Source organism: Macrobrachium nipponense, chromosome 36 (genome assembly GCF_015104395.2).
Source record: "Macrobrachium nipponense isolate FS-2020 chromosome 36, ASM1510439v2, whole genome shotgun sequence".
NCBI lineage: Eukaryota > Metazoa > Arthropoda > Malacostraca > Decapoda > Palaemonidae > Macrobrachium > Macrobrachium nipponense.
The window spans coordinates 39,244,040-39,262,569 of NC_087220.1; the positions used below are offsets into that span (position 1 = coordinate 39,244,040).

An 18,530-nucleotide genomic window follows, 5' to 3' on the forward strand; every position below is an offset into this window, starting at 1 on the left:
AATGACTTGATGATTCCTTCAAACAGCTGAGAATTAAAAGCACTTGAAGTGCGAGCTTTTATGAATTCTTGTTCGTTACATAACGATATGTCGTGAAGGACATATTAGCTGTAACTTAAGGGAGATGCAACTTGTGTTGACTTCCCTTTGCACGAAGGAGGTCAAGTTGACCTACGAGAGATCCTTCTCTCTTGGTTTTACGTGTCTACGGATACGTTGCTGGGATAGGGAGCCGACACTGATCCTTAACTAAGTGAGTTAATTTTTTATGTTAACATAGTGTTTTTTTTTTTTTTTGGTTTTTTTTGGTTTGTTTGAAAGGAGTTTGGGGAGGGATAGGCTCTTTTCAAACTAAGCACAAACCCTCGTGTTTAGGATCAGGTGATCGGGATCGGTGTTGTGCTCCTTAATTATGCCCCTAGGCATAGGTGTATTGTCATGTAAGTGGATAAGACCCCATTGACAAATGACCATTAGATTCTGTCGAGTAAGTGGATAAGACCCCATGGACAGATCTACAAGAATCTTAGCCATAGGTCACTCCTCGCTGAGGCTCTGGAGACGAAGCAGACTAGCAATAGCTAGGAAGTCAACCCTTCGTCTAAAACACATAGGAACCAAGGTTTTATTTATCTATTACCTACAAACGTATGTTGTTTACCTGTCTAATCAGTAATTAGCTGTCTCTTACCCACCGCCAAAGGTGCCAATCAGCTAAGTATATATCTGACAGGGAAGTTGAATGTATGAAAATGATATTGTTATTGTACAATAAAGTTTCATACATACTTACCTGGCAGATATATACGATTGAATGTCCCGCCCAGCCAATCCCCTCAGGAGAACAGGTGGAAGAGAAACAAAAAATCTGTCCTTAGAAGGTAATAGTTCCTATTCCTGCCACCCAGCGGCAGGCCGGTAGATCACCTGACCTACCTACCTGTAGCGTGTGCCGCGAAATTCGAATTTCTATCGGGGACGACGGAGTCTATAGCTAAGTATATATCTGCCAGGTAAGTATGTATGAAACTTTATTGTACAATAACAATATCATTTTTCTTTCAGAACTCCACGCCTTCGTGTTGCCAGCATCGTGATGCATCTTAATTATCTTGTGTTAGGAATGGTGTACTTTGGCCTCTCACTAAGTGGGGGAAACTTCCATTTTAATATGTTTTCTTATATGGCTCTAATGGGATTGGTGGAGGTTCCTGCTTACACTGTTATGGCACCAATTGTGTCTCAATTTGGTCGAAGGATGCCAGTGTCTGTCTCCTACCTCATGAGTGGTGTGTACTGCTCCTACAACCATTTTTACCTTCAGGTGTGGGAAATATTATTAAGTTTTGTACATGCAACTTCCCCGTCAGATACTATACTTAGCTTATGTCTCTGACGTCCGACAGAAATTCGAATTTCGCGGCACGCTGCAGGTAGGTCAGGTGATCTACCCCCCTGCCCGCTGGGTGGCAGGAATAGGAACCATTCCTGTTCTAGAACCAGATTTTCTCTGTCGCGGTAGTGTCAACATATGTTGTTGCTACCTCCTGACTTGATTTTCGTTTTTCATCGCCATCGATCTTCTGGGCTGTCTCTTGCAGGGAAGTACTGGGTCTTTGGTTCGGCATACGCTTTTATTAACTTTTTTAATGAATTTGGCTTCGAAAATTTCGAAGAATATATGACGTGTAACTACCGAAATTTTTCGGTAGACACTCACATAGTTTGCAAGAAAGGGAAATATTAATATTTCTTATTCATAATACGTGTAATAAGTGTTAGAATTGATTGAGGAAAATATACTGACTTCCTACTTTTAGGGAGTCAGTAAAGCATGTAACTAGATACGTTTCTTTTAAAAGTTTTTTTTTTTTTGGAAAACTCGTACTAACGAGCAATTAGAGTATTACATAATAGTAGTGTTGCATCCTCATCACCTTCTTACTTTGCAGAAAACTTTCAAATTCATAATTGCAATTTGAAGGCAAGGATTGTGGCTCAAAATGCGAGCTATTAAAAGGTAAGAATTGATTTACTAGTGTTCCCCATTGCAGTCTGGAGGGTGCGTCTGATCGGCTCTGTCTCGCTCTCAGGCCTAGACCTCTTTCAAGCTCCCAAGCCCAGGGAGAAGGAATGTCGAAAGCAGTAAGGAGGTTTCAGAGAATCCCCACCGGTCAGGCGTCCCCTCGGCAGGTTCTGTAGAGCGTCCCAGACTGCCAAGGATAGCCATTGAAAAGGCATCCTTAAAAAAGTGCGTCTCTCATCTTACATCCGAAAAGACGAAGAATGTATATGTTTGATGATCTAGCGCGTTCTCTGAAAACTAAGAGAACACTGAGCAAGAGCCAGCCAGGAACTTAGGAAGCCGCGTTCCAGCAAGCTAGTGTGAGCCACGTTCCAACAGCCAGCAGCGAGCCGCGTTCCAGAAAACAGACTAGCGCGAGCCGCGTTCCTACAACCAAACGCGAGCCGCGTTCTAGAAAACAGACGGCTAGAGCAAGGAGCCTTATAGTACAGTGGCAATCAGAACGATCCTTCCATTGAACGTTTCCGGGCAAGAGGCTCTTTCTAAAAGGGGTCTAGTAGGCGCTCGGAACTATCAGGGCGCATGGGACCTTCCACGCAAGCGGAACGTTCCAGGAGCGAGTCTCCTTTCTAGCGTGCGGAAACATTCCAGCGCGCGGAACTATCCAGGCGCTAGGCGCAAGAGGCCATCGGCGCCAGAATATTCCAAATCTTCTTATGAGAGAGAGGTCAGTCGCGAGGCTCCTCTTTGAGTTTTTAACTTGAGCAACTTTCCCCTGGCAAAGGTGCAAGATGGTCGCACAGGCGGCCGCGCGTTTGTCAGAAGGATTCTGATACTAAGAGAAGCCATTTTTTCATTTATTCAGAGACTCCTGTGTTTGGCAGTTCCTCTCAATGTGGACGACGCTTCCCTTCATTCATGCTCTTCCCTCGTTATGAAGAGGCAGAGCTTTGGGAGTTTTTCTTATAAGAATCTCATCGACGTTTGGGTATGATGGCGGATAGGAAATATACTTCCTTCCGTAAACCCTACAGATGAACAGGAATTCTGTCTCTTCCGCGATTTATGAGGAAATCACGAAGATTTAAAGAGTTCCTGGATTAACTTCCTTCCTTAAGGAGTATATATACTCTTTCTATCGTTCTATTAACGAAAAGAACGAAGACAGTAAAAATTTTTCCTTTCTCTATCTGCCTCGGCAGGAAGAAGGTAGTAGAGTATCTGCTGTATGAGAATACGATACGGCAAATCACACATACCGTAGTTACTTCTTGCAGAGCAACTCAATTACCAGTATCCTTCCAGGAATTTCCTAGGAAGGACTACGCTTAAAGGGATTGTTAAGACAACACCTACTTAGCTTCTAGATTTATCGAAGTCTTTGTTTCGCTTAAATATGCATTAATAAGAACTTCCTGAAGTTCGATAATAATTTTATAAGATTCCTTTATTTAATGGAGTAGCTGGCAACTCTGGAAGAGTAAGGCCAGACGGCTAACGGAGACTGCTATCGCGCCTTAGAGACCAACGCAGTAACAGTAGGTGTCGGTTATGAGTGGTTGGTTACATGTCTCTCTCCTGCGGGATGGAATAACTAACCGTGTCTCTCCCCTACAATCACGGTTATAGCTTCGATTTGAGGGGATAGTTAAGCAAACATAAATAAAATATTGTCTGCCTTTTGCTAAGAAGCTTTCAATAAGAAAGATATTACAACATTTCAATGCTGTTTACCGTAGGTAACATTATTAAAGGATTCTAACGCAGCGGAACTCTATATTATATGATGCTCTCATGCTTACGAAAGCATGGCTTATTAGAGTACATGCTTAGTGAGAAGATGAATGTAGTAGAAGAGAATTCACTTTAAGACTACGGTATGGTCAAGTCTTATGCACATACCGAGGTTAACTACAGAATTCCCTAGTATCCTTACAAGGTTTCCTAGATTAATGCTGTTTACCAAACAATGTGGACAGTAATTATAAAGGATTCTAATACGGCAGAGCACGATATAATATAATTCTCTCATCCTTTCGAGAAACGCACACAACCTTTTTAGAATCGGATATTGCTCAAGAGAAGATGGGTGAGTCGGATGGGAAACATTCTCTTAGTGGCAGAAGTTGTTTCCCTGAATGGACTATACTAGTATATAAAATTTTTTGTTTTTCTACTAGAACGGAATGAACACGTGAAGGATGTCGGGTACCATAAAGGCACAGATGTTCTGGTACATAACCTTAAAAGAACTAGAAGGAAGCGCCAGCCTGGCGCAAAGCGTCAGAAGCGCCAGCCTGGCGCAAATTGCGCCAGAAGCGCCAGCCTGGCGCAATGCGCCAGAAGCACCATCCAAGATATTTCTCGTTTTAGCAAGTTATTAACCTAAGAGTCCAGTAGTGGTTGGTTGGTGCTTTGCTCACCTCGGTGGTCGCGGGTTCGATTCTCGACCATTCCATTGAGGAGTGAGAGATGTGGATTTCTGGTGATAGAAGTTCACTCTCGACGTGGTTCGGAAGTCACGTAAAAACACCATACAAACAAACAAACTAACAAACCAGTAGCCTCTCGGAGGCTTGGTAACGGCAAGATTCGTTCCTGATTTCGTTACCCATTTAATCGGAAAGGGATCGCTTACAAGGAATGATGAAATGATTCATTGTAATCACTTAGGCCAATTCCACGACTCTCTCATATTTCAAAGAGCATCGAGAACCTCTTTTTTCGCCCTGTTCGCGTTAACAAAAGAGAACCTATTTGGGAAACAGACACGGAACGTAACGATCCTTAAGAGGTTCGATGCAAGATTTTGCATGTCCGTAAGAACTTCTCGATCGAAGATAATAACTGTTAACATATGTCTAACCATTTATTGAAAAGAGTTTTGAGAACCTCCGGAAAGTCTTCTTCATAGATCTCTTCGCAAGGTAGAAGACGAACAGGCTTCCTATAGACTGCTTCCTTTTCCTCGAACCAAGAGAGGTAGCAATATACGACATCTTTAATTTAAAGAAGGGGAATAAATTTTAGTCTTTTTTCCCCTAGTTATAAATTCTTAACAGATATTAAGATAAATGGGCGTCAAAGGAAGAGAGGATGAATGCCTCATTTTGGCCTTAGAGAGGTTGGATTCACAGAAGTCACGTTCTTCTCACAGCATGTTTCGTAAGGCTTTTCCAAGAGTATCTGGATATTCTATCAGAATCTATTATAAATAGACCTGAAAAAAACCCACCTTCTCCACTCTGAGTCTGTCCGCGTGCAGACTGACCAGAAGTGGACATGAATGAGAGGATTTTTCAAGGTAAATGACAATAGTCATGGCTAAGAACCATAAAATTGCTGCAGATCGTGCTAGATGGAATGAGGAAACTGTCCTCTTCCGATACCTCTGTGAACCACATAGCGAGGTCTTTCTTCACTTTCAGAGAGAAGAATCACCTAGGTATATATCTGCTATCAAAGAACGCAGTAAAAGGCTATACTCTGTCTCTACAAGGGAATTAGAGATAACAGAAGATTAAGATCTTCGGGATCTTATACGATACCGCAATACGACAAGAGTAGGGTATCATATACTTCGAATGGGATCTTTTTGTGGCCACAGATTCCGTGGTCCGACAAAATGGAACTGCTCCTCATCAAACTTCTTTGAGAAAGTTTATGAAGGAATTCTTTGTTTCTCTTAGCCCTAAACGACCAAGAAGACAAGTGAATTTTTTGTGCATTGGAATCTCGCATCAGATTCAATGGAGACTCGGCAATGGGTTCTTGCCAGCATAGTATGTCTGGCAAAAGAACTAAAACCCTCTATTCCTGACGCAACGCTTTCAGATAGAAGTTTCGTTGCCCAAGTAGGGTACTTACTTTTTCATCTACAGAAGAAGAGATGGTTTAAAACGTTGCCTACAGAGTCTTCGGGGTGCGATGAGGGCTCGAAATGCTTCCCAGAAGGTATTTCAAAAGGATACAATAAGAGCTAGAAATCAGGGTTCCGCCCAATTTCAGCTCGGAGTCTCCTTCGACTTCCAGACTCCTTCCCTTCCTTCGGCAAAGGATAGGGAAGATTCTGCAACGAGGAACCTCATCAACATGTAAGAAGAGATCTCGTTAGCAAAGGAAGTATTCACGAAGGATCCTCCTCGGAGGAAGACTCTCTCTCTTATTGTTAGATATCCTGTCGTCTACTGGATGTAGCTGACTACAATCACCTCCCCTTGCCAGGGGCCAAAAGCTCAAAGGGAAAGAATTTCTTCCACTCTTTTCCAGTCTCCTGATAGACTATGTGATTGTTCAGGACTCTCGGACAATGTAGCACCAGCCAGGCGCCAAATGCCAATACAGGCGAAAAACGCCAGAGGCGGACAGTTCCAAGGAACTCTGTCATGGTCGGATACTGAGAAGGAGCGGGCCTCCAACCTGGCGCAGGCGAACAAATCGGACAGATATAAGAGTGTCCGATGTGGACATCGCCAGACAGCCTAAAGACTCTACCAAGCTCGAAGCTCCAGCAAGTGTGGAGGAGCCAAGCTGGCGCGAGGCTCCAGCCAGGCTCTAGGAGCCAGCCAGGCTCTAGAAGCCAGCCAGGCGCCATCCAGGTGCCAGGCTCCTTCAAGGCTAGGCTCCAGTCAGGATGGAGGATCCATCCAGGTGCAAGGCTCCTTCCAGTAAAGAGAAACCTAAAGCTCTGTCATGTAAGAGGGCTAGTCCCCATTGATATGATACAGGTAAGGCTCTGCCATGTAAGTGGGTCAGCCCCCATTGGCACGATCCGAGAAGGCTCTGTCGTGTAAGCTGGGCTAGCCCCCACTTGACATGATCCAGAAGGGTTTGTTCAGTCATAGGTCCCTTACCTTCGCTGAAACTCTTGAGGCATGCAGACTCATAGACAGTAATCATGAAGTCTTCTGCCAAGCTCCAGGCGCAAGGCGCCAGCCAGACGCAAGGCTCCAGCCAGGCGCGAGGCGCTAGCCAGGAGGGAGGAGCCAATCAGGCGCCAGCCAGGCGCGAGGCGCCATCCAGGCGCGAGGCTCCAGCCAGGCTCTAGGCGCCATTCAGGCGCAAGGCTCCAGCCAGGCGGCGAAGGCGCTCAGGACAGGAACTAGGCGCCTGCCAGGCACGAAGCGCTAGCCAGGCTCCAGGCTTCACCCAGAAGAGATCTATATCAAAAGAATGCCCATGGCTTCTTTGAGACAATGTGATCTCCTAAGCACTTGACAAGTGCATTGATGATTCCTTCAAACAGCTGAGAATTAAAAGCGCATGAAGTGCGAGCTTTTCCGAATTCTGTTCTTTCCTTAACAATATGTCATAAGGACATATTAGCTGTCACATACGGGAGATGCAACTCTGTGTTGACTTCCCATATCCGAAGGATGTCAAGATAACCTACGAGAGATCCTTCTCTCTTGGTTGATACGTGTCTGCGGATACATTGCTGGGATAGGGAGCCGTACTGATCCTTAACTAGTGAGTTAAATTTTATTTAACGTCGTGTTTTTTCTTTGGGTTGTTTGAAAGGATTTGGGGATAACTCTTTTCAACTTAAGCACTAACCCTCGTGTTAGGATCAGGTGATCGGGATGGGTGTTGTGCTCTTTAATTATGCCACAAGGCATAGGCATATTGTCATGTAAGAGGCTCTGTCGAGTAAATGGATAAGACCCCATCGACAGACCCACAAGAACTCTTAGCCATAGGTCACATCCTCGCTGAGGCTCTTGAGGCGAAGCAGATTCCTAGGCATTAGCCATGGAATCTTCCGTCTGAACAAGTAGGAACAAGTTTTATTTATTTATTACCTACAATGTATGTTGTTTACCTGTCTATTCAGTAAATAGTTGTCTCTTACCCACCACCAAGGGTGTCAATCAGCTAAGTATATATCGCCGGGGGGGGAAGTTGCATGTACAAAAATGATATTGTTAGAATACAATAAAGTTTTGTACATACTTACCCGGCAGATATATACGATGAATGGCCCACCCAGCCTCCCTCAGGAGACAGGTGGAAGAGAAAATCTGTTCTAGAACGGGAATGGTTCCTATCCCTGCCACCCAGCGGCAGGGGGGTAGATCACCTGACCTACCTGCAGCGTGTGCCGCGAAATTCGAATTTCTGTCGGACATCAGAGACATAAGCTAAGTATATCTCTGCCGGGTAAGTATGTACAAAACTTTATTGTATTCTAACAATATCATTTATAGGTATGAAAAGAAGTATGTTAGGAATGAAAAGGAAATTTATACCACCAGTTAGTGCTAGTAAAGTTAGTATTGGTAAAAAAGTTCTCAGTATTTTAAGGCGACACAGCCTTTGCTTCTCAGTACAATAGTAAATCTGAATGTTTATTTTTTTACGTAATGTCATGTTTTTGATCTTGTTTAAACCTTTTGTTCCTTGAAGTAAAAAAAAATATTTTTCTCATCTAGGTCATCAGTGGTTAATCATTTCTTCTGCAATGCTTGGTAAGATGGCCATCTCTATGTCATTTCAAGGAAACAACTTGTATGCCTCGGAGTTGTTCCCAACTGAAGTTCGCACCCGAGGAGTTAGCTCATCCTTCATGATGTCAAGAGTTGGTTCTTCAGTTTCTCCATTCATCACTGAGTACCTTGTTAGTAAACTGACAATTCTGAAGTTTAGGCATTAAGTAACTTTTTCCCCGTACTCCCGTTTTATTAAGGACTTACTAGGTATGCAGAAATGAGTACAGTCAGTTCCCAAGTTATGTTGGGGGTTCCATTCCAATGCCACGCTGTAACTGGGAAAATGACATAACCTGGAACATTGCAAAAAAAATGTATGAAAATATGATATAGTGATTAAAACCTTAACGTTAATGCTCTGGGTGTACTGTATAGCATTTTACTTGCATTCTATTGTGGTGTGAATCCACAAAATTCAAAATTTTGACTTTATTTTGTAGCTGTATGTACTTTACTGTTCCCTCGTGGTGTAAGACAACGATGTAACCTCGGAACATCCACTCTAGTCTAGCAGTCTAGACTGATTTTTTTATGAATATATTTGAAAAGTGATGTAAACTTGAAACGACATAACCCGGGAACTGCCTGTACTATTGTATATTGGAGCACTGTTGATGGAAACTCATGCTGTGTACCTTGTGTGTTATACTAGTGGTTGTAATGAAGCTCTTTCTCTTAACTTTTCATCTTTTCCATCTTCCCATGTAGCTATTTAACTCATGCAGTGTACTTTGTGTGTTATGCTAGTATGTAGTTGTAATTGAGCTTCTTTGTCTTAATTTCTCATCTTTTCCATCTTCCCATTTAGCCATCCAACTTTAAAAAATTTACTCTGCTTCAAATTCCATGTGTCACCTGAAAACCATTGCTTAGTTGTGCAGTATGTGAGGCAATGGAAATTTAATAAGTTTTTTATATATTTTGTAATTTCTCCCAGTGGTAATGCCATTTAAGTTTCTCTGTACATATTGTAATGTTTCATTTTATATAAGTAACTTACCAAGTAATTACCGAATAATTACTTAGCTATATTCTACCCCTAACATGGCAGTTTTTAGAATTTTAAATTCTCGATATCGCCCTATTCTTTAAGTGTAGTTACTGAGTCCCGCCCACTTAAGGATACTGATAAGTACGACACTGCTGATATGCTCAATTTATTTCTGCCGTTTAAGTGAACATCCCTTGTCTTCTGTGCGGCTTTGTTTTGGATCAGTTTGTCTTCATTCAGTAACATAATCATAAATTTCATACATTCAACTTACCTGTCAGATATATACATAGCTATCGACTCCGTCGTCCCCGACAGAAATTCGAATTTCGCGGCACACGCTACAGGTAGGTCAGGTGATCTACCGGCCTGCTGCTGGGTGGCAGGACTAGGAACCATTCCCGTTTTCTAATCAGATTCTCTCTGTCGCTGGGAATGTAAACATATGTTTACGTTTCCCTTCTGATTTGATTTTCGTGTTTCATCGCCATCGATCTTCTGGGCCGACTTTTACAGGGAAGTACTGGATCGGTGGTTCGGCATACGCTTTTAATAACTTTTTAATAACTTTTAATGAATTAACTTCGAAGTTTTCGAAGAATAGAGGATGTGTAACTACCGAAGTTTTCGGTAGACAATTACATAGTTTGCAAGAAAGGGAAATATAAATATTTATTCATTGATAAAGTGTAATAAATGTTAGAATTTGATTGAGGAAAATAAGGTAACTTCCTATTTGAGGAAGTCAGAAAAACATAGAACTAGTCCTATTTGAGGAAGTCAGAAAAACATAGAACTAGATATGCTTTCTTTAGAAGCTTTAATAGCTCTCGTTCTGACGAGCAGTTAGAATATTAACAGTACTAGTAGTGTTGTTTCCTCATCACCTTCTTACTTCACAGAAACTACAAATTCATTTGCAATTTGAAGATAAAGGAATGTAACTCAAGATACGAGCTATTATAAGGTAAGAAGTGATTATAGTGTTCCCCATTGCAATAGAGGGTGCGTCTGATCGGCTCTGTCTCGCTCCCAGGTCTAGACCTCTTCCAAGCTCACAGGCCCAGAGGAGAAGGAATGTCGAAAGCCTTACAGAGGTTATGGAGAATCCCCACCGATCAGGCGTCCCCTCGGCAGGTTCTGTAGGACGTCCCAGACTGCCAGGGATAGCCATTGGAAAGGCATCCTAATTCAATGTGTTCCCCTTATTATTATCGTCTTGACGAATAAGGAGAAGAAACATTCAACGGCGTAGATTAAATGAAGATGCAAGATAATCTCGTCTGGCTATCGGAACTCAGAAGAGGCGGAGAAAGGAAGACATCATTCGATAACAGTTGTGCCGGTAGAGGCATTCCCCTATCCGGGTTCGTCCCCCGTACAGCTGGACCGGGGGGGGGGGCTATATTCCATGAGGGTTTGAAATAGTTATTTCAATAAATTCCTCATCGGTACGTGTATATGAAAATATATCTATTCTGAGAAGAACGAATTAGATATTAAAGAATATTTGTTGATCGAATGAATTATATGGATCTCGTTTAGTGATTACACATATATATATAACTTTTAAACTTCTAGCTCCTCGGGCATGAAGCTCCGGTAACGAGGCTCAATGCGCCTAAAGTGTCTGAAACAAGGCGCAAAGCGCCTGAAACGAGGCGCAAAGCACCTGAAGGGCCTGAATATAGGCGCAAAGCGCCTGAAGCACTATGAACCAGGATCTTCATCGGAAATGGAAGTCCTTCTCATTCAGAAGAAAGGGAGGGCTATGTCGAAAATGGAAGTATTGTCGAATTCTAAGCAAGAACAAATGTACAAGAGATCGGAACCTTCCGCACACGGAACCTTCCGCACAAGCGGAACCTTCCAGAAGGCGGAAGATTCCAGATTCAAATCGCCTTCCAGGCTCTTGGAATTTTCCAAGAAGGAATATTTTCCAAATGTGCAGAACATTTCACATAAGCGGAATTTGACAATCACTCGGAACCTTCCGCACAAGCGGAAACTTCCAGACGTACAGAACTTTCCAGGCGAGGATCGCCTTTCAGACGCTCGGAACTTTCCAAGCGGGAATCTTTTACCGGATAAGCGGAACATTCCGAACGCGGAACTTTCCAGGCGCGCGGAACCTTCCGCACAAGAAAAACTTTCCAAGCGCGATACGTCTGCTAGGATCCAGGAGTATTCTGATCACGATACTCCTCCTAGGCGCCAGGAGTATTCGGAATGCGATACTCCTGCCAGGTGCCAGGAGTGTTCCGATCACGATACTCCTCCCAGGCGCCAGGAGTATTCGGAACGCGATACTCCTGCCAGGCACCAGGAGTATTCCGAGCACGATACGCCTCCCAGGCGCCAGGAGTATTCGGAACGTGATACTCCTACCAGGCGCCAGGAGTATTCTGATCATGATACTCCTCCTAGGAAAGCGATACTTCTGCCAGGCGCCAGGAGTATTCCGAGCACGATACTCCTCCCAGGCGCCAGGAGTATTTGGAACGTGATACTCCTACCAGGCGCCAGGAGTATTCCGATCACGATACTCCTCCTAGGAAAGCGATACTTCTGCCAGCGGCCAGGAGTATTCCGAGCGAACTGCTACTCCTCCCAGGCGCCAGGAGTATTCGGAGCGGCGATACTCCTGCCATGCGCCAGGAGTAGTCCGAGCACGAGGAGTATTCCGATCGCGATACTCCTCCCAGGCTCCAGGAGTATTCTAGGCAAGATACTCCTGCTTAGCGCCAGGCACTTTCTCCTACAAGAAGAGCCTGACAACCGCCAAGAGTCCTCCAGGCGAAAGGTGAAGACATTCGAGGCTTCTCCTGATAGGGACGGGAGTTGTCGCACAGGCGGGCCGTCGCCCTTGTCAGGATAGTCTTAATGCAATAAAGGCAAGAGCAAGTTCGGCTTTTTCCTGGCAGGGACTCAAGATGTAGCACAGGCTGCCGTAGCCCTTGTCAGGTTAGAGTCGGTACTGCTAAAAGCCCTTCACCTTTCGAAAGGAAGCGCTCTCCTCCGGTTGCTCAATCTTCTCCCAACTTGAGGAATGGAAGATAGAGCAGAATTGTGAGAATTAGTTCTGTATTAGTAAGAGGATATTAAAATCATCCTCCTAAAAAATAATGCAACCAACCATTTACAGAAAGAGGGGCAATCGTTTGGAAGTTGAACAAGATTCGTACGAGCTCTCATTCATTGATTAGAGGCTCTTCCAGATAAGAAAGGCGTAAAATACGGACTTATCTCCAAGATAATAAAGCTGGAGAAGATTCTCTTCGATCCTCGGTTGTCATTTGCGATCTCTTTCGACTAATACTCATTCGGGTTTATTGACGAAAAGAACGAAGAGAGTAAGATTTCCATTCTTTCTCTGCATGTCGGAGAGGAAAGAATGTCGTAGAAGACTTAGTGTATACGACTACTGAATGACAAGTCATATACGCATACCATAGTTGCCTTTCTGGTTTGCTACGGAATTATCTATATCCTTACAGGATTTTCCTAGTAAGGACTTCGCTTAAAAGGTTTGTTACGACAATACCTACTCAGCTTTGGTATTTAACAAAGGTTGTTTGGCTTAAATTTGCATTATTGAGAGCTTTCTTAGGCTCGAGAATAATTTTATTATATCCCTTCATTGAAGGGAGTAACTGGCAACTCAGAATGAATGCAGCCAGGCAGTGAACGAGATGGCTGTAATTGTAAGCCAATTCAGTACCATCTGGTTCTCGGTCGTGAACGGTTGGTTACATCTCTCTCTCCTAAGGGATCGAATGGTTCACCGTATATTCCCCCTACAATCAGGGACTTAACCACGAATTGAGGGGATTTTTAGGCAAACATGAATAACATCGTATTCGTTTTGCTAAGGATCTCTCTCTGCCTCGGCGAGGAAAGAATGTAGTAGAAAATTCACCTTAAGATAACGGTTACGGTTAAGCCTTATGCACACACCGTGGTTAATTACAGAATTCCTACTATCCTTACAAGAGTTTCCTAGATGAATGCTGTTTACCACAATGTGACGGTATTATAAAGGATTTTAATTCGGCAGAGCACGATTTAACCTATTTGGAAACAGACACGGAACATAACGATCCTTACCAGGTTCGATGCGGGATTTTGCACGTCCGTGAGAACCTTCTTGATCGACGATAATAACTGTTAACGTATGTTTAACATTTATTGGAAAGAGTTGTGAGAACCTGCGGAAAGTATTCACAGATCTCTTCGCAAGGTAGAAGACGAACGAGCTTCTTATAGATTGCTTCCTTTTCCTCGAAACAAGAGAGGTAGCAAGATACGCCATCTTTAATTTAAATAGGGGAATAAACTTTAGTCTTTTTTCCCCTAGTTATATATATTCTTAACAGATATTAAGATAAATGGGCGTCAAAGGAAGAAGATGAATGCATCATTTTGGCAATAAAAAGGTTGGATTCACAGAGGTCACGTTCTTCTCTCAGCATGTGTCGGAAGGTTTTTCTAAGAGAGTAGAGATTTTATCGGAATCTATTATAAATATTGGACCTGAAAAAATCTATCCACTCTGAGTCTGTCTGCGTGCAGACTGACCAGAAGTAAATATGAATGAGAGGATTTTTCAAGGGAAGCTTGATAATTCCTTCAAATATGTTAAAGACATAGAGTTGCTGCAGATCGTGCTAGATGGAAAGGGGAAACTGTCCTCTTCCGATACCTCTGTGAACCACATAATGGTTTTCTTCCCTTTCAGGGGGAAGAATCACCTTGGTATTTTATGCTATCAATGAACACAGTAAAAAGATATACTCTGTCTCGACAAAGAATATTAGAGATAGTAGAGAATTAAGATCTTCGGGATCTTATACAATACCTCTATACGATAAGAGTAGGAGATCTTATACTTAGAATGGAATCCTAATTTGGGCCTCAGATTCCGTGTTCCGACAAGATGGAACTGCTCCTCATCAAATGTTTCTCTTGGTCCTAAACGATCAAAAGGACAAGTGAAATTTTGGGCTTTAGAATCCGGAATCAAATTCTATGAAGACTCGGCAATGGGTTCTGGCACGCATAGTATGTTTGGCAAAAGAACTAAAGCCTTTTATTCCTGGATCAACGCTTTCAGATAGAGGTTTCGTTGTCCAGGTAATGTACTGACGTTGTCATCTACGGAAGAAGACAAGGTTTAAACGTTTACTTACAGAGTCTTGGGAACGCGATGAGGGCTCAAACTACTTCCCAAAAGGTTCAGAGAGATACATTAAAGAGCTAGAAATCAGGAGTCCTACCAATTTCAGCTCAGAATCTCTTCAAACTTCCAGGCTCCTTCCCTTCCTTTGGGCAAGGATAGGGAAGCTTCTGCAACGAGAAGACTCATCAACATGTAGGAGGAGAACTCGTTAGCAACGGAAGTATTCAATAAGGATCCTCCTCGGAGGAAGACTTGTCTCTCGGACTTTTAGATTTCCTATTGTCTTCTGGATGTAGCTGACTAAAATCACCTCCCCTTGCCGGAAAGGCCAAAAGCTCAAAGTGAAAGAATTTCTTCCACCCTTCTCCAGTCTCCTGATAAACGATGGTGGATCTTCAGGACTTTCGGACAATGTAGCGCCAGTCAGGCGCCAAATGCCAAAACAGGCGTGAAGACGCCAGAGAAAGACAGTCAATATGAACACTGTCATTGTCTGATGAGGAGAAGGAGCGGGCTTCCAACCTGGCGCAGTGCGCTAGAGGCGAACAAATCGGGAAAAATTGTCCGATGTGGACATCGCCAGTTTTCCTCGAGACTCTTAACAAGCTCGAAGCTCCAGCAAGTGGGGAGAAGTCAGCCACACGCCAGGCGCGAGGCTCCAAACAGGCGCAAGGCTCTGGCAAGGCGCCAGGCGCCAACCAGGTGCAAGCCAGGCTCTAGGCTTCATCCAGATGAGATCCAGTTCAAAGAAAGTCCTAGTCTTCTTTGAAACAATGGTGATCTCTAAAGCACTTCATAAGTGACTTGATGATACCTTCAAACAGCTGAGAATTTGAAACAATGGTGATCTCTAAAGCGCTTCATAAGTGACTTGATGATACCTTCAAACAGCTGAGAATTTAAAAGCTCATGAAGTGCGAGCTTTTGCAAATTCTTGTTCTTTTCGTAACGATATGTCAGGAAGACATATTAACTTTAACATATGAGAGATGCAACGATGTGTTGACTGCTCATTACACGAAGGACGTCAAGTTAACCTACGAGAGATCCTTCTCTCTTGGTTTATACGTGTCAGCGGATACGTTGCTGGGATAAGGAGCCGACACTGATCCTTTAATAATGAGTTGAATTTATTCTAACTTAGTGAATTTTATTGAGGTTTGAAAGGAGTTTGGGGATATCTCTTTTTCAATTCTAGCGCAAACCCTCATGTTAGGAACAGGTGATCGGGATCGGTGTTGCGCTCCTTAGTTATGCCAATAGGCATAGGCATATTGTCATATAAGCGGATTAGCACCCATTGACAAATGCCAATTAGGCTCGACCGAGTAAGTGGATAAGACCCCATCGGTAGACCCACAAGAACTCTTGGCCACAGATCACTATCTTGCTAAGGCTCTTGAGACGAAGCAGACTCCTATGCAATAGCGAGGAAGTCGACCCTTCGTCTAGAAACACAGAGGAACCAAGGTCTATAAATACCTACAACATATGTTGTTTACCTGTCTAGTCAGTAGTTAGCTGTCTCTTGCCCTCCACCAAAGGGTGTCAATCAGCTATGTATATATCTGACAGGTAAGTTGAATGTATGAAAATGATATTGTTATGATCCAATAAAGTTTCATACATACTTACCTGGCAGATATATACGATTGAAGACCCACCCAGCCTCCCCGCAGGAGACAGGTGGAAGAGAAAATCTGATTAGAAAACGGGAATGATTCCTAGTCCTGCCACCCAGCGGCAGGCCGGTAGATCACCTGACCTACCTGTAGCGTGTGCCACGAAATTCGAATTTCTGTCGGGGACGACGGAGTCGATAACTATGTATATATCTGCCAGATAAGTATGTATGAAACTTTATTGTATCATAACAATATCATTTTGTTCCTACACGTTATACAAACCCTCGGTCCTTTATACTAGGAATTACTTTCAGCGTAGCCTAGAATTCGGCCGTTGAAAATTTAACAAGGTAGTTAGGCAGTAAATGCTTGTCCGGTAGTTGGGGGTCCCACCAGACTGGACGTGAGCTTCCCACCCTGCTTTCGGCCGCTTTGGTGAACAGACGTGCTTTCGCTCTCTGCCCATTGTCATCATTGAAGTTGTTGCCTCCTTTTTGTGGGATCTTTCTTTGTTGTTGTGAATGTGGTATATTTGTTTGTATTTTTGTTTAATTAAGACAACATGCAAACCCAGGATTCACATAAGCTAAACACCCCCCATTCTCTCAATGCATTTGCCCTGGAGTGATGGTTAAGGAATGTGATTATCCTTGTGATACCTGTGTCTCCTGGTCATCAGAGAAGTTATGAGGGGAGGAAGCAATCTTTGGGAAAGCTTCCAAGGCTTCGTCTGAGGGTTATATGCCCCCAGCAACTCCTTTAGTGGCTGATTCATCCTCATCCTTTCTCCCTCCACGTAAGCTTCCTTGACTTGCTGGTTTCCCTTCGGGAGGAATTTCTCCCTCCACTTCTTCGTTTGATTCGTCAAGCGTAGAAGAAGGGGGAGGCCTGCCGACTCAGAGTTGTTGCACTCAGGAGCCTCTGTTTGCTGCAAGAGGGGATTTTTCCCACTCGAATCAGACAGAGACTTCTCTTTCTAACCTGACTTTTGCTCCCTCAGGTGTGGTGGCCTCCACATTTGGGGAATTGCATCAGGCTTGGCTGAAGCTGGGACTACCTGTAATCCCTTTGCTCCAGGGGCACATGGCAAATTTCAGGTCTGCCCCTCTGAAGCATGTAGCTGCAGCGGGGATGACAACAACGATATCTGTGCCTGGGTTGTGGCCCCACCACACTTAGTGTATATGCAGCACGTCACCACCGTAACACCTTCGTGGTGATGACATCTGGGCCATATACTTCAAAGTTGGATTTTATTCTACCTCCTCCCCCAGGTTACGCTGTATTGTCTCCCCCTGCCACTTATGTTGCAGAACCTACCAGAATACCATCCCCCTTTGACTTCCCTCCAGTAATGTTCCAGCTCGCTCCATCTGTGCCTGTGCATGTTGCTGTACCAGTCCCTGATCATGTGTGTACTGTCGCAGTATTGGTATCTCCTGTTCCTGTTGCTCCAGAGCCTGCTGCCATGGCAGCCACCCCTTTGGCACTTTGGATGAGGGATCTGACTGCCATACTGAAGAAGCTGATGAAGAAGTCGAAGAAGCGTAAGGTGTCGTCATCTTCATCTTCGTCATCATTGGCGTCTGCTGCCTCCTCTCCTTCATCTTCCAAGGTTTCCCTGCCGAGGAGGAGGAAGGTGGTGCTCTCTCTCTCTCTCTCTCTCTCTCTCTCTCTCTCTCTCTCTCTCTCTCTCTCTCTCTCTCCAAAAAGTCTCAAACAGGGACTTCTAAGGGTCTGTCTCCCAGTTCTGAGAAGCCAGGTTTGTCTTCCACTGGTCCTCCTGTTCCTACGGGAATAGGAACCATCTCGTCGCCACCAGGTGCGCATGAGTTGGGGGCTGTTGGAGTTCAGACTTCAGCCCGTACTCCTACACCTAGTCATAGAGGTTCTGCCTCTAAGACTGGTACCATCCTGGGTTCTCGTTTGCGAGCTTCCCTGAGTGCATGCAAGTCTATTGATGAGCATGCAGCCAGAGTCAGTGACACTGAGTCTGCTTACCATCACGATTCAAGTATGGTGCGGAAGGAAGGGGTGAGTTGCTCAGGTGTCTCACACCTAATTATCGCTCAGTCCCCGGGGTTGACATGACTGTCTTGTGAGATTGTGCACGCGGTGAGACTGGTAGGAGGTCTTACGTTCAGTCCTCTTGAGAGGTTTCGGACTGTTCAAGGACTAGGATGCATCATGAGGACGGCACTCACTCTTGTCAATCAGGTGG

General features: G+C 44.0%; 1 protein-coding gene across 1 annotated transcript in view; it reads left to right on the top strand.

Moving 5' to 3' along the window:
- Positions 1-18,530, top strand: part of LOC135203571 (organic cation transporter protein-like) — a 235,013-nt gene that overhangs the window by 159,609 nt on the left and 56,874 nt on the right. The window contains 3 exon segments of the mRNA XM_064233321.1: positions 1,066-1,289; positions 1,292-1,324; positions 8,458-8,642. Of these exon segments, the coding sequence (XP_064089391.1) occupies positions 1,066-1,289; positions 1,292-1,324; positions 8,458-8,642 (442 nt within the window).